We start from the raw sequence: 15,966 nt of genomic DNA on the forward strand, positions 1-15,966 counted from the left end.
GCCAAGACATACTTGATTTTTTTAAAGATTTTATTTTTTATTCATGAGACACACAGAGAGAGAGGCAGAGACACATGCAGAGGGAGAAGCAGGCTCCATGCAGGGAGCCTGATGTGGGACTCTATCCCGGATCTCCAGGATCAGGCCCTGGGCTGAAGTTGGCAGTAAACCACTGAGCCACTCGGGTTGCTCAACATACTTGATTTTTTTTTTTTTTAAAGATTTTATTTATTTATTCATGATAGTCACACAGAGAGAGACAGAGACACAGGCAGAGGGAGAAGCAGGCTCCATGCACCGGGAGCCCGATGTGGGATTCGATCCCGGGTCTCCAGGATCACGCCCCAGGCCAAAGGCAGGCGCCAAACCGCTGTGCCACCCAGGGATCCCAACATACTTGATTTTAACCTAATTTCACTAATATTCAGGTATGGAAGAAAAGTAAAATTGCTATAAAGGACAAGTCAGCTAGTATCTATGGTTAAGACTTTGTAGCTTTATTTTATCAAATCTTATTTTTTCCCTTTGGCCATCTGATATTTTAATTTATTACTGTAACTCTTAATTTAGGTATTGTTGGTTCTCAGTCACATTTTACTACTTACTCCCTGAAGTTCCAGTGAAGTGAAAAAACTTAAAGACATCTTGAACCATTGCTTATTAAAGAGCATTAGTCGAAATGTTGAATCTTGACTATGAAACTCCCCCAGATGGCTCCTTGGGGCTCTAAAGCATACGTATTATGAAGGCCCAGAGGATGTTTTTTGGCCTTTAGCTCACTGTGCTTTTTTTTTTTTTCTTGTCTTTTTATTCAGCTGGAATGCTTGCAAACTGCTAAGGCTGAGATCCTGAGGAGCCCAGCTGGAGAATGCCGTCTGAACGCTGCCTGAGGTTGGCCCTATAGGAGCTTCCTTGTTTGGTGTTTGAGCCTTGAAATAGTCACACTGCACATCCCAGGGCTGAGCATCCCAGTACTCAACACATATTTAAAGGAATTAAGCAAACCAGTCAGAGTGTGTGTGAGTTTAGTATTGTAGCACACGGGTTAACCACTGTGATCTTATTTACTTGTCATACCCAGGTACCTTTCATGGTTCTTTGAATGATACTACTTATTATCCTTTTCTTATTTGGGATATCTAAAAAAAAATATACTTCTATAAAGGTATATGATTTAAAAAGAATCAGAAAACTACTTCTATATGACTATCATCCCCTTTACAGCAGTCACTTTGGGGAATGTGATACATATTCTCAAAACACTCAACATTTTCTTATAATAATTCATTTATTTAATAGATATTTATTGAGCCACACACTTTACTTGATGCAGAGAACCCAGCAGTGAATAAAACAGATAAGGTTCCTGCCCTCATAAAATGTATATTCTATGGGGGAAACAGATATTAAGCAAATCACACCCAGTAGCAATGCAAATATAATTGTGAAAAGTGCTTTGAAGGAAGGGTACAGGGTTGATAGAATGAGAAAGTGTCTTCCTGTAGAAGGCTCTATAATCTGAGATCTTAAGCATGGGATGATATGGGGAAATGTTCTGGATCAGGAAGGAACTTGGCATATTCCTAAAATTGAGGGTGCAGTCGATAAGAAAACATAGGATACTTTTTTTTTTTTTTTAATATTCTCGGTGGAGGCAAGTCTTCATTATCCTCTGAAGAAACAGTCAAAAGGATCTTCAGAGCAAAGAATAAGAGAGGTGTGAAACATAGGAAATACTTTCTTTTTATTAAGAATTGGGTATGTCTCTGAAATAATGGGACCAGCTTTCTTCCACTACTCTGAAGCTATTAGAGTTGACCAGTTCCAAGACTATGTTCAGAAATGGAGGGAGGCATTGCTAGAGCTGTATAGTGCCAAGTCCATTGCTTTAGATCAATGATTCTCAGTAGGGTACATCGTGCAACATCTGGCAACATTTTTGGTAGTCCCTGGGGTTGGAGGTGCTACTAGCATCTAGTCAATAGATGCTAGGGATCCTGTTAAGCACCTTATAATATGCACTGCAAGTCCCCATCACAAATAAGGATCTGGCCCCAGATGTTAATTTCACTGAGGTTGAGAAATCCTGCATTATATCTGGCATCCAGTCTGTATAGCAGAGACCATGGTATCTCCCTACCACCACCTCAGCCAAGTAATTTATTTCTGGTTACTTGGATCTCTGTGCATTTTTCCCAAAATAACTTTTTACTTTAAAACTGCCATCTCTGCTTATATTGATCAACTCTGATCCCACTACCATCTGTCCTCCACTGTATTGATCAACTCATCTCCCTACTATCTGTCTTCTACGGTACCATCAGCTCTTTAATGGTCATTCCTTCTCTGCTGCAATGCAGAGTCCTTCCTTCCCCACCTTTCAAACTTCCCCTGTGCTCCGAGGAACTGTTGCACCATAATCGTGTGCTCTGCTGTATCATCTCCATCACCCTGAAAAGCTCTTCACCTGCTGACTTCACTGAGACCTGTCCTTTCCTGCGGCACCACCTCTTTTGTAGCTCTGCCAAATATGTCATTATTATCTCCTCACAGCTCATGTATTTGGGGGATGGGCAGGGATGTTGTCAGCTTGAGTAAAGAGTTAAGATATAAGGCAGAGAGAAAGGAAGCCCCTGACTCCCCTGACTAGGCTCACACAGGCCACATTTAATCTTCAACCTGCTTATCTCCAAAAATTGTCTCCTTCCGCTAAGCCATCCACTTCCATGGTCACCCTTTGGGCCTTGCATCCCCAGTAGTTGCTATATTTCTGATCACTGCATCAGCCGCTTTACTCTTCAGGATCTCCTCTCTGTCTAACCTGCTAGTTTACCTTCCCCCACTGTGGTTGTATTTTGACCTCTTTACTGGCCCTGTTACTTTTTACTAACCCATCATCCCTTTCTTTCCCTCATTTCCCTTCTTACCCAGTTTAGATACCATGAGTCTTTTGAATCTTTTGATTTCTCTTCCTGCATTTTTGATGTATTTGCTTGACAATATCCCAACCCAGATGAACCCAGATATCCTTGTTTCCATGCCTACATTGTCCAATGGATATTGGTTCCACCAAATCTTTATATTCAACAAACCAAAAGAATGCTAAGAATTTTAATATGTGTTTCTGGTCCACCTCTGCCCTCCTGCTACTCAAAGGGTAGTCCTTTTCTACCACTGACCCCAGTCATCCTTCTGTATTTTGAATACTATTCTTTCTTCTCAGCAACCTTTGACTGTTGATTGTCTCTGCATTGTATTCTGGAGGCCCAGCTCTCTTTGTAGTTGAGTCCCAGATTTACACCTCTAGCCAACTCTCTTTCTGAGCTCCAGACCCTGCACCAGTCCCTCCCTTTTCCTCAGGGTTTTAACAATTAACATTCTGTATGAGGGGCATGTTCCCTCCTATGAGGAGATCATACTACATAGCACTTGCTCTTCCCCACCTGGAAAACCCTTCTCTCCCCTTTTTGTGACAGTAACTCTCCTCCTTCATCCCCCAGCTCCAGCATTACTTCTGGGGGGCCAGATTATTTGATTAGTGTGTAACTGCCTTGCTAAACTGAATGTTCCACAAGGGTTGCTACCACGTTTGGTTTGTTCACCATTTTGTTTCCAGTATATAGCACAATACCTGGCATAGGATAAATAAATGTTTGTCGAGTGAATGAATGGAGGAATGGAACAAAACTGTTCATTTATAATTAAGTTCCTTTCTGTATAATCTTTATTACTTCTTAATCATTCTCTAAGAATGTTGTGTTCTCTTTGCTTGTAATTTTGACCATTGCTATTAATTGTTTAGCATTCACTTTAAAGTATTTACAAATTGCAAATAAAAAGGAAAATTAAGTTCTATTATGGGATTTTAACAGCTTGCTGACTTAAATAATAGGGCTGCTTTAATATTAATGTATTTAATTTGTATAGAAATATTTTGATTATGGAATTGAAGCCATTAGGGTACTTAACTAAATAGACTGAATTTAGATAATCACAAATAATTCTAGTACTACCAGTTTTTTTTTTTTTTTTTGCTCATTCTTTTCTTTCTGTGTAGTCTATTTAGGAAATGAAGCCCTTTATGTTACTTGGCTGCATTTGATTTATAAGTATGTAATACCTTATTGGTGGCCTTACTTGAAAACTACTTGCATATATTTTGTATATCTAAATACTAGATTAACATTGATATAGAATTGACTTGAATTTTAAAATTTGAAATGCAGATGTTTAAAAACCAGATAGCTGTTTTGGAATTTAAATCTTAAAAACTGACTAAACTCAGTCAAAATTTACTTTATGAAAAATGAGACCCTCTGAGATTTCTGTGATCAAAAATGTTAACTCTATAAACTAGAAGTAGTGATTTACACTGTGGCAGAGCTTCACTCTGAGTGGGGTGTACCATGTTATGAATGTTGTGCTCTGCATTTGATTTTTTAGTTTTTGCTATCAATTCTAGAATGAAGGTTAAAGACTTGAAGTCATGAATAGTCCTGTTCCCTGAGAACTCATTTATTTATCTCCCTGTTACTGAATGTTGACATATGGTCAATCAAATACTCCCTGGCATCAATCACTAAAAAGCAATCTGCTGCTCAGAGAGTTTGGAGCTTCCCATGTTGTACCTGCAGAGGCTGTGCCCTGTGAGACACAGGAACAGCCATGCTCCTCAACAGCCTTATGGGATACCTGAAGCCCTTACAGAGTTCAAGTGGAAAGGAATGAGGGATATGTCCCCCTGGGGGCTTACACACTGTCCAATAGAACCATAATGTGAACCATATATATAATTAAAAATTCTCAAGTAGTTACTTTTTTAAAAAAGTAAAAGGAAACTGATAAAATAAATTTAACTATATAGTATATTTAATCCAGCATACCCCAAGGCAACATGTAATCAATGTAAAATATTGGTATTTTGCATTCTTTTTTCATACTGCATCTAACGTCAAGTGCATTTCAATTTGGACCACCCACATTTCAAGTGGCCAATAACCACCTGTAGCTAGTGGCTATTGTATTGGACAGTGTACTTCTAGGGGATTCATCAGAGGAAAGACTGTTGGCATTGCCCTGGGAAAGCCAAGTCACCTTCTGCACTTATCTGGGAGTTTTAAGGTGGCAGCATTGCTTCCATGGATGACCTTTCCCAATCTTAGAATGACACGCAAATCTGAATACTTTGGGAAATGTGCCTCATGTTTTCTGTTTTTTTTTTTTTCTTCAGTAATTTGCGAATTTTAGGAATATTCTCTTTCTTCCTTCTTCATTGTTTCCCAAATAATGGAGGGATATTGTTGGGAAATGTAGTGTGCTAATTTGATGTAAATTATAGATGTCAACGGCGCTGTTTGCAAGCATGTATCTGGAGTTGTTCATAGCTATCTATACACTCCTTATCTTAATTTAGACATGATACTTTAGAGTCTCTGATTCACCTCCTCCCTTATTTATGATCACTGACTTCATCAGATGGGCCTGCCACTTTCTAGCTGTGTTCCGTGGTCACACATGCTTTAACATTTAGAGGGTTGAAGTCTTTTGCAGATTTACATCTGAGAGTTGAGTGGGAAGTTACTTTCAGAATATAATAAAAACTTGTTGATTAATAGGCCTTTATTTCTTGCCAAATGTTGGAGTATTTGTTTCTGCTTTTAAAGATTCCTAACATATTGGCTCCAAAATATTTGGGATCTTGTGCCAAGTGTTGCCTTAAATATTTAGCATGTTGTTTTCTTGAAGCTTGACTATTTCAAGCCCAGCTGAATGATCCTGTGAAATTGTGCAGCATCACTATTGTTTCAGAGCTGAGCCCTTTATTCTTTGCCAAATTTCAGTTTACAGCTGCTCTTTCCATGGCGGGATTTAATCGCTGTCAATAGATATCTGAAATGGAAATACTGATTCAGTCTTGATAATAAGGACATGAATTGTGGCACTGTATTTGGAAAATGAGTAAGGAAACAGTTTAAAGCAATTATTTTAACATATTATGCTGTTCCACTAAAAATGAAATTTTAAAATACATTTATTTAACATTTAAGGTGTTATTAAAAGGGAGAAAAGTAATGGGTGCTTCAAATAAATTTTCAATGAGAGTTTCAAATAATAAGTAATAACTAGAATCTCTTTTTCTGTCTCCAAACTTATCTTAGTTGCCATGCAAAGATAAATATTTTTGAAGCCTGATTTCAGATATTTCTTATCACTATCTCTTGTTATTATCTTCATGTGTATTCTTTTTAAAAGGCAACTTTGATTTTGAGATAACATGAATAATATATGCATAATATAAAACAAAGTTTGTATGGACTTTGTGATTTTTTTCCCTCTGCGGTCTTCACAGTTTTTTTGAGATTTTTGGGATAGTCTTCACAGTTTGTTATGTTGTTTTGTTTTTTTTGTTGTTGTTGTTTTTTAAGTAGGAAGGTGAATTACATTATTGTGTTCTTGGATAGGTTCTCAAAAATGCCTGATCTCTTGGACCTTCGGTTTTCTTATCTGTAGAATAGAGATAATAATAGTGCCTGCCTCATAAGATTGTTAAGATGATTAAGTGAATTAGTAATTATAAATCAGTAAGAATACTTCATGGAACATAAGACTGTTTGTAAAAGACATAAAAACATCCTTTTAAGAAAGATTAAAAAAAAAACTATCCTAGAACTTTAGCAGATAGAATATTTCTGCTACTATTCTATTCCCTTATTGCTTTAATTGAGTGATGCTAATTAATCTCCATTCCAGGCTTTGCATAGAAATTTGTATTAAAAAGTTACTTATGCTTCCGAATGTGGTTTTCAGTTACTGATTTTAAATGTCTACCAATAGCTGGAGCTGCAGGATGAATATTCAATGACAGTAACCATTTCAAAACTCACTGCTGGATTTCAACTGAAAATAATCCTCCCACCTTCCCACGAGAACTTCCTATATCCTCACCTCCTGCCAAGGTTTTTTTGTTGTTGTTTCAATAGTTCTGACATTTCTGAGGCTTCTCAGTCAGAAATGTCCAATAAAGCTTACAAGGCTGTACTCTGCATCTCACAGGAAGCATTTGGTTCACTTTAAGGTGGTGGCCTGTGTTGAAGTGCAGTTTACCAGCTGAGTGGCATCACAGGCTGGGCAGAGCTTTGTTAAATAAACTAACCATGTAGACTAGTCGCCAGTGGCGACTCCCTGGCTTCTGCGAGTGGCTCTTTCACATTCAGAGGGAAGAACTGGGTACAGAAGTTGTCAGGATAGGACAGACGATGCTCAGTCATCCCGATGGTATCTTCCCTCAGCTTCCAGAAGAGTCCACAAGCCAGAAACAGGGCTTGATGGCCCTTGTTCTCATTCTGGGAGTAACTTAGATTGGTGTAGCTCACCCATCCTGATCTCCTGCCATTTCTGAGATTTTAGAGTCCTGTGGAGACTCTATTCATAGATCTAGGCTGGAGTTGTTCATAGCTATCTACACACTCAGGGTAGAACATTATGTGTTCATGGCACCACTTCCACCTTATTTTGGCAAGATCTGGGGTTTCAGAAGTTCTAAAGAACATAGGATGGATATTTTAAAATAGGGTAAGGAGTGAAGGGCTAAGTTTCACAATGAGCAAATTTAGCAATTTCAAAAAATAGAATGGAAAATAAAATTATATAGTCATTCCTAAATATAGTACAGTGACCACATACAGAGATTGAAAGCTGATAATATAGATATATTTTACTTCCAGCCTTAGATTTTTTTCATTTACCATGACATTTCTTTTGATGTTCTCCTAAAGTACATAATTACCCAAGTTTAATAATCATCTGCTGTGGTTTAATTAATTGCCTTTTACATGGAGTGACTAGTGGCAGCTCTTTTTTCTCTAACCAACACTTACTCAGTTTTGTTTTATTTATTAATGTAATAATAATAATGCATTACATTAATGAGGGGAGATACGGCAACTTCCTATATCTCTAATGAGTCTGGGGGTCTTGTGGATTCTGTGCTAGATCAGGGCATGGTGGTGATCATGTTCTGAGCTTGCACTAACCCCACACAGGTGGTACAAAGCTAGAGAAGGAATTAGAGTTAGGGCAGGGGTCGCAGAGAGGACAGATTCACATATGTACACACATCCAGATACACATCTGGAGAAAGTGCTGCACTCAGAGATGTGCATATCCATATCCAGGGGACAGAGGCCCAGAAGCAGAGGCTCACAGGCCCACGGACATGGGCCAATACACAGACACAGATGGACACACACAAAAACGCAAACTCAGAAAGAGAAGCATTAGTAGGAAAGAGAAAGACACCCTAACGGGGTGAGGAAAAGAGACTGGTGCTGAGGGGGTGAGGTAGCACGGGGGCCACAGGGGCTGGCCAGCGGAAGAGTGTTGATGTGATTGCTCTCTTTCGTAGTATTCAAGAAATGCTGACAGGCCAGAGGCTCTGCCACTCGGAATCTCACAATGATAGTGTCTTGGCAGCGCTGAATCAACAGAGAAGTGACGGCATCCTCTGCGATGTCACCCTGATTGCCGAGGAACAGAAATTCCATGCTCACAAGGCAGTCCTAGCAGCATGCAGCGACTATTTCCGGGTAAGTTGGGGTAGTTTGTTTGTTTGGTTGCTTATTTGCTTCTGTTAAGATATTATTCAACAGAGGATGACAAAGTTTCCTGAAGTGGCAGGCAACCTCAGTCAGTTAGATGACAGTTCCCAGACTTGGGAATGTTGGGGGGCTTTCCTGGGGCAGAATGAGATTGGGGTTCCAGTGGGATACTCTCTGGGCTGGACACCTAGATGTCCCTCCAGTGAACAGACTTTGCATCTGAGCCAAAGGGTGTTTGATACCATCCCACCATAAGGCACTGTGGCGTTGTAGTGCCCCATAATGGGTGTGAACTGGGGGATATGATGTTTCTAGATTCAGGATCAGAAGGACAATCTGTAAAATAATTTGTTAAAATTTAAAACATTCATAAATATATGTAGTGTTTCTGATTTTTAAATTTTCTATGCCATCTCATCTTACTGCTTTCCAACTATTTGCTCCAGAGATAGAGATACAGTTGACCCAATGGACTTTTATGGTTGATAAATGTGTGTTGGTCTGAAGGCATGTGGTCTTGTTTAGTAGAACTTTAGAGCTTGGTTTTCAGTGGCTAATGAGATATGGTGAAATATTTATTGCTTTATTTTAATTCCAGTATAGTTAACATACAGTGTTATATTAGTTTCAGGCATACAATATAGTGATTCAGCACTTTCATATATCACCTGGTGCTCATCACAACAAACACCCTCCTTAATCCCCATCACCTATTTCACCCATCCTCCCACCCACCTCCCCTCTGGTAACCCTCAATTTGTTCTTTGTAGTTAAGAGCCTGTTTCTTGGTTTGTCTCTCTCCCTTTGTCTTTTTGCCCCTATGATCATTTGTTTTATTTCTTTTATTCCCCATATGAGTGAAATCATACGGTATTTGTCTTCTCTAACTGACTTATTTCACTTAGCATTGTACTTTCTAGCTCCATCCATGTCCTTGTGTGTTTATTGCTTTTTTAAAGAATAAAATATACAATATGGTTATAGCTAACTAAATGTCATTTATTTAGTACTGCTTATGATTGAAGTAAGTGGTAGAAAAAGAACTTTGTATACATTTATCATGTAAATGAGAATAGAAATTAATTGTGATTTTTAAAATTTCCCTTACCAAGGTCTCAGAATGCTACAGAAAACCAACTTAGGCCATGGGCAATTTGTTGGCTTGATTTGTATAATTCCAATAATAATCTTGGTTTTGATGTCTGAGAGACAATATCAACTGCACTCAATTGCCAGCCAGCAGTTAAACAGAATTTTCAAAGATGCCAAATCATAAAAGAAAGTCTTTTTTTTTTTAAAGTATTTTAAATGTGATGAAACCTAGTTGTGTAGAGGAACAAGAGGAAGGTATTTAAGATGTCTATAAATAAAAAGTAGGGATTTAGTTCTCAACTGTAGATATGAAGCAGAATATCTGAAAAGTGATCTTTTAGTTCATTAATATAATGTTACATTCTATATTCTATATACTCACACATTGTCAGGCATTAATTTTCCAGAAAGGTTATATTATTCAGGGGACTTTTCAAACAACATACTTTGGGTTGTTATATATGACACGTGCACATTATATAATAATAAGTTTGTCTTCCTGTAGACCACAATATAGCCCTCTTGTTACTTAGCTTCCCTCTTCTTAGGTCTCTGCTGGCTGGCTTTTTAATTTAATTTTGGGAAATGGTTTGATTTTGTGCATGTATGTATGTGAGAGAGAAAGCATGTGAGCAGGTGCATGTTACTTGTTTGCTGCTACTCCAAGGCTTTCATCTCTTCCACCACAATACCCCTGATACTCTGTTAGGTTACACAGAGAGAATGCCTCTTTTATAACACCATGTTACAAAGCTCATGAAGAAAGCTATATTATTCCCATGATGCAGATAAGGAAACTGAGGTGCCACATGTTTAAATAACTCACCCAAGGACTGCCAGATATTAGGTAGAAGAGCTGATTTTTCTTTTAAAGATTTTATCTATTTATTCATGAGAGAGAGAGGCAGAGACATAGGCAGAGGGAGAAGCAGGCTCCCTGCAGGGAGCCCAATGCAGGACTCGATCCCGGGACTCCAGGATGACGCCCTGGGCCAAAGCCAGACGCCCAACCACTGAGCCACCCAGGCGTTCCAGAAGAGCTGATTTTTGCACATGGGAGCATGTTTCCTTGAGTATCAAGTTGTGATTTTTCCCTTTAAGCATGTGCCTTGCTGGATTCATACACAGTTCTTTTAAGCTCACAACCTGCCTGTGAGATGAAAATTAAGTGACTTTTGTAGTGAGTGTTCAGATGGATGAATGAAAACAAAGCTGAAACTGTTGTTACTTTTAACTCTCTTCTAGGCACAGTATTGAGTTCTGGAGTTACAGCATTTAACCACACATACCCTGAGCCCTGTGGAATATGTAATATAGATATTCTACCAAAAGTAGTTTTTGTTTTGTCTGCTACCCCTTTTGTTAGTTTTTGTGGCAAAATGAACCACTCCCAAAACTAGAAGCTGAATAGTTCTCAGGTCTCTCAGTTCTACCGATTAATGCTGGATTCATTTTGACATCATCAGTAACTGGACTGTTAGCTGGGGGCTGGATGGCCTAAATTGGGCTTGTTCACATGTCTGGTGATTGTGAGGCTCTTGGCAGGGATGGTAGGGGACACTGGGCACGTATTTCTCACAGACAGGCTAGCCTGAGCTTTTTCACATGACTATAAATTAAAAAAAAAAAAACAGCCAGAAAGAGGCTAAGGTACTTTTTCAATCTTCTATTTGTGTCATATTTTTTGATGTCCCATTGGCCAAGGAAGTTTACACAATCAAGCCCAGAATCAGTGTAAGAGGGTAGACCAAAGGGCATAGAAGCAGGAGGGGAATGAATTTGTTGCCATTTTTGCAACCTCCTGCTATCAATAACTGTCAAGACTGTGATTTTATCCTATTTGCAAGCCAGCAAGTTATCCGAACACAGTTTCATAGATGCTGGTAGAAGATATGAGACTCCAAAGTCAGAGACAGGATAGTTTATTACTCATAGCAGCAGCGGTCTATGAGTCTCAGCTTATTGGCACCTAATCCCTGAGACTATTCCCACAGATGAGGGCCAGCTTCCATTACTGCACACAAAATGGACTGCCTTATCAGAGAGGATCACTGAGTTCAGGAAATCCAAATCTTTTATAATGGTCAGGAAACATGTCTGTTTTTTGTTCTGGAGGGACGTACTAGTATACTAGACAGTAAGCATGCTTACCCTTGGCTCTGTAAGGAGACACAGTATCTTCCAGGATTGTAAGCAAAACTGCTTTTTACTCCTAAGGGAGACACCTCTCTGTCTGCCAGAGATGTTTGCTATAGAAATATCCTTGAAAAGAGAGTTCGGAACAAAGGACAGCCAGTGCCTCACTCACAATACATGCAAAAATGCAAGAGAGCTGTGGAGAATTGTCTTCCAACGACCACATACCCTAAACTAGAGTTATGTTTGTTTTCCTTGTGTCTTATGCTCTACCACCCTGAAACACCTAGAAACAGTCTCCTGCTTTTGTAATTTCTGTATCTCTCACAACATTTATAATGTTGCCTCAGGCATAGTGCTCAATAAATATTTACTGCGTGAACAAGGAAATGTTTTCTAATTGTCCTAGATTCCATGTATATTTCGATACTTAATATCCTGAATATTAAAAATATGCAAATGATTGATGGATTTTTCTTTCTAGTGTAATTTGTTCGAGTTAATTAAGTACCTTCATATAAATTAGACTTTGGTACTTTGTACTTTGACATAGCAGATTGTTTTTAATCTGAAGTAATTGTTTTGATTGAGGAGAAGGTAATCTTGCAAGAGTGAGAAGGCCCGAGTTTTTTTTTTTTTAGAAGGTCCGAGTTTTGATGTAAACTGCTTCTTAGATTGATCCAGGAGTTGGTATCAGCTTTTCTTGCTTAAAATATAAATAACAAGCAGTTGAGCACAAAGTACTGTGGCTTCCTGTCATTATCAACATTGTAAAAGAAAAAGTAAAGACATTTATAGCCAAATTATAATGATTTTAAAAAAAATAAAAATTAGGCTTAATATCAGCAATGTAGGGACAACATGGCAATAGTCAAATGCTATAACCGAATTGGACCAGGGACTTTTGAGTGGAAGTAGTGGAGGAAGAAAGGGAAGAGCTTTGGAGTTAGGGCTCCATTTGAAAAAAGCAGCAGGGACAATTTCTCTGTTCACCACCGTTTCCCAGAGTGCCCAGCAAATAGGTGCTATTCTAATTAATATTTGTCAGGTTATTCATTCTCCTTACTGTCTATTCTCTGAGCATAGATGAGTCATCTTACCTCTGTCAGCTTGTGTTTTTTCATCTGTAAATTGGTGATCATAAAGCACAACTCTCAGAATGGCTTGATATAGAGACTTAAATGAGATAAAGCATATAATATACTAAGCACTGTCTGACACACAGCAGACTTGCAATAAACATTAGCTGTTTCACTCATTGTACTGACCTGTGAGTCCTGGTCCTGTTTTTCCTAGCTACTTGTGGGAAGATATAACAATTTATCTTTGGGTTTACCAGGTTGCAGACTCACTAACCTTTTGATGGGTCAGAATAACTTTTTGGTTCTATCCTTTCCCACCTGTTTATTTTCTGAATCTGATACTCTTTTCTTCTTGCTTATAACATTCCAGTAACCATTTAACTTTTCTCTTCTAGTGGTTGTTCCTTTGCAAACCATTGTGCAAATGACTGCGTGGTTAGCTTTCACTTCCCTGCCCAAATCCTCCAGAGCTTCTCACTTGCACATTTGCCAGACTCCCAGAGTATGCCTTCATGCTGTGTCATTATCATCCATCTTCATCTTTGTTCCCCCATTTATTCATTTGAAATTGCAGCCATACTGTTCTGCAAATATACTCCATTGCACCTGAGGGTCTTTCCACTTCTCAGCCTTGCTAATGACCATTCTTTCCACCCTAATGTCCTACTCACCTCTTTAGTTTACCCTGTCTATCTTCGAAGACTTATCACAACCAACAAGTGTGAAGATTTTCATGAAGCCTTACCTGTCCACCCTCTCCCACTTCCGTAAATTCATATTCAGAGTCTTCCTTTTCTGAAATCTTAAAACTGTAGCCTGTCTCTCTCAAGGAATTAAAGATCAACAGAATGAAAGGAGAGCCTCTGGAATGGGAGAAAGTATTTACACATCTATCTGTTAAGGCATTAATAGCCAAAATATATGAGGAATTTGTGCAATTCAATAACAATGATAACAAAAAACCCAAAATAAATGCTATGATTAGAAGTAGGCAAAAGATCTGAATAGACATTTTTTTCAAAGAAGATGTACAAATGGCCCACAGGTACATGAGCATGAACAGGTATAAGCTCAACATCGCTAATCATCAGGGAAACGCAAGTAAAAACCACAGTGAGATGTCATTCCATATCTGTTAGGATGGCTCTTACCAAGACAAGAAATAACAAGTGTTGGTGAAGATGTGGAGAAAAGGGAACCTTCCCACAATGCTGGTAGGCATGTAAATTGGTGCAGCTACTACAGAAAATGATATGGAGGTTTCTCAAAAAATTTAGAAAATGAAATTACCATATGATCCAATAATCCCACACCTGGTTATATATTGAAAGGAAATAAAATCAGGATCTTGAAGGGATGTTCTTTGCAGCATTATTCATAATAGCCAAGACATGGAAACAGTGTAAGTGTCCACACAGATAAATGGATAAAGAAAGTGTGAAAAAAAAAGTGTGTGTGTGTGTGTGCATGCGCACATGCGTGTGTACCCATGAGAAAGAAGGAAATCCTATTATATGTAACAACATGGATGAACCATGAGAGCATTATGCTAAGTGAAATAAGTTAGGTAGACAAATACCGTATGACCTCACTTATAGAAACAGAGGATAGAATGGTGGTTGCCAGGGGCTGGGGACTGGGTGAAATGGGGATATGTTGGCAAAGGGTGTACATTTCCAGTTACGAGATAAATATGTTCTGGGGATCTAATTACAGCATGGTGGCTATAGTTAACAATATTGTATCATAGCCTTGAAAATTGCTAAAAGAGTAGATCTTACAAATTCTTACCACACACACACACACACAAACACACACACACGTGCATACTCACACACATACAGAAAAAGCTAACTATGTGAGGTGATGGATGTGCTACCTAACCTTATTGTGGTAATCATTTTGCTGTATATGTATGTATTAAATCATCATGTTGTATACCTTAAATTTACACAGTGCTAATATTGATTGTATCTTAAAGCTGGAAAATTATTTTAAAAGGAATAAAAGGTTACATATCATGTGTTGCAGCCTCTTTTACCAAGAATTTCTCTGAGTGGGCCTAGGTTAGCTGGGGACTAGTCAAGTGCACCAAAGTTCTATTGAACAAAACTGAATGAGGAAGTACTACATCAGAGGTTGCAGGAGAAATTAGGGCCTTGTGAACTAGAGTGTGTTAGAGGTGGGAGGAGGCCAGCCCCTTACCCTCTTCCCCAGGATAGCCCTTCTGACTGGGGACAGAAAAGTCCGCAGGGCCCCAGTGTGGGCAGCCCTGGGCTGTGAGCCACCCTGCAGCTTCTGGAGGCTGTTGTTTAACATTTGCTATCTCTAGCTTCAATCTCCATGAACGCCTACACTTTCTGGCCAAGGAAGCAGATGTCTTGACTGTCTAACATAGCTTCGCATATGTGATGGTAAAGTGATTCAAATATGACATTTTGGAAAGTTAAATATTTGAGCATCATTTTCCATTAGAGCCTGAGCGTGCTCTGCCTATGTAATTTTTAGTTTTGAGAGAAGAGGATAAAGCCATGATTTGAAAAAAAAAATCTGTGTTCCATGTATTTTTATAATCAAACTTACCAGCCACTATTAGATTAAAATGGCATGAAAGGCTATTAAATGGGTATATGATAATTAGAAATAAATGTTTTTGAAATTCAATAAGCATTTGTTATCTTCCTACTATTTGCTAGACAGAATGAATTTGTAGTCTGGTAGGAGATACAGATACAGACAAATGAGCAAGTAACTGCAGTGTATGTAATTGCTATTAGAGGTTTGGGATAGGGACGCCTTCATGGCTCAGCGGTTGAGCGTCTGCCTTAGGCTCAGGGTATGATCCCGGAGTTCCGGGATCGAGTCCCGCATTGGGCTCCCTGCGAGGAGCCTGTTTCTCCCTCTCCCTGTGTCTCTGCCTTCTCTCTGTGTCTCTCGTGAATAAATAAATAAAATCTTTAAAAAAAAAAAAAAAGAGGTTTGGAATGGTGTTTTGCGGCTTGGGCCTTGTTTTTATCCATCTTTTCTCTCTGGCATTCTCAGTCAATAATAACAATAAT

General features: G+C 38.7%; 1 protein-coding gene across 10 annotated transcripts in view; it reads left to right on the plus strand.

Annotated features, from left to right (window-relative positions):
• Positions 1–15,966, plus strand: part of KLHL32 (kelch like family member 32) — a 235,574-nt gene that overhangs the window by 47,125 nt on the left and 172,483 nt on the right. For all 10 annotated transcript variants that reach the window (XR_007401315.1, XM_025444913.3, XM_049092399.1 and 7 more), the window contains 2 exons: positions 816–891; positions 8,405–8,585. Coding sequence is in view for 9 of the 10 variants with exons in the window: in XM_025444913.3 (XP_025300698.1) it covers positions 869–891; positions 8,405–8,585 (204 nt within the window). In the remaining variant the exon portion in view is untranslated. The remainder of the gene's footprint in view (positions 1–815; positions 892–8,404; positions 8,586–15,966) is intronic.

This window comes from Canis lupus, chromosome 12 (assembly GCF_003254725.2).
Source record: "Canis lupus dingo isolate Sandy chromosome 12, ASM325472v2, whole genome shotgun sequence".
NCBI lineage: Eukaryota > Metazoa > Chordata > Mammalia > Carnivora > Canidae > Canis > Canis lupus.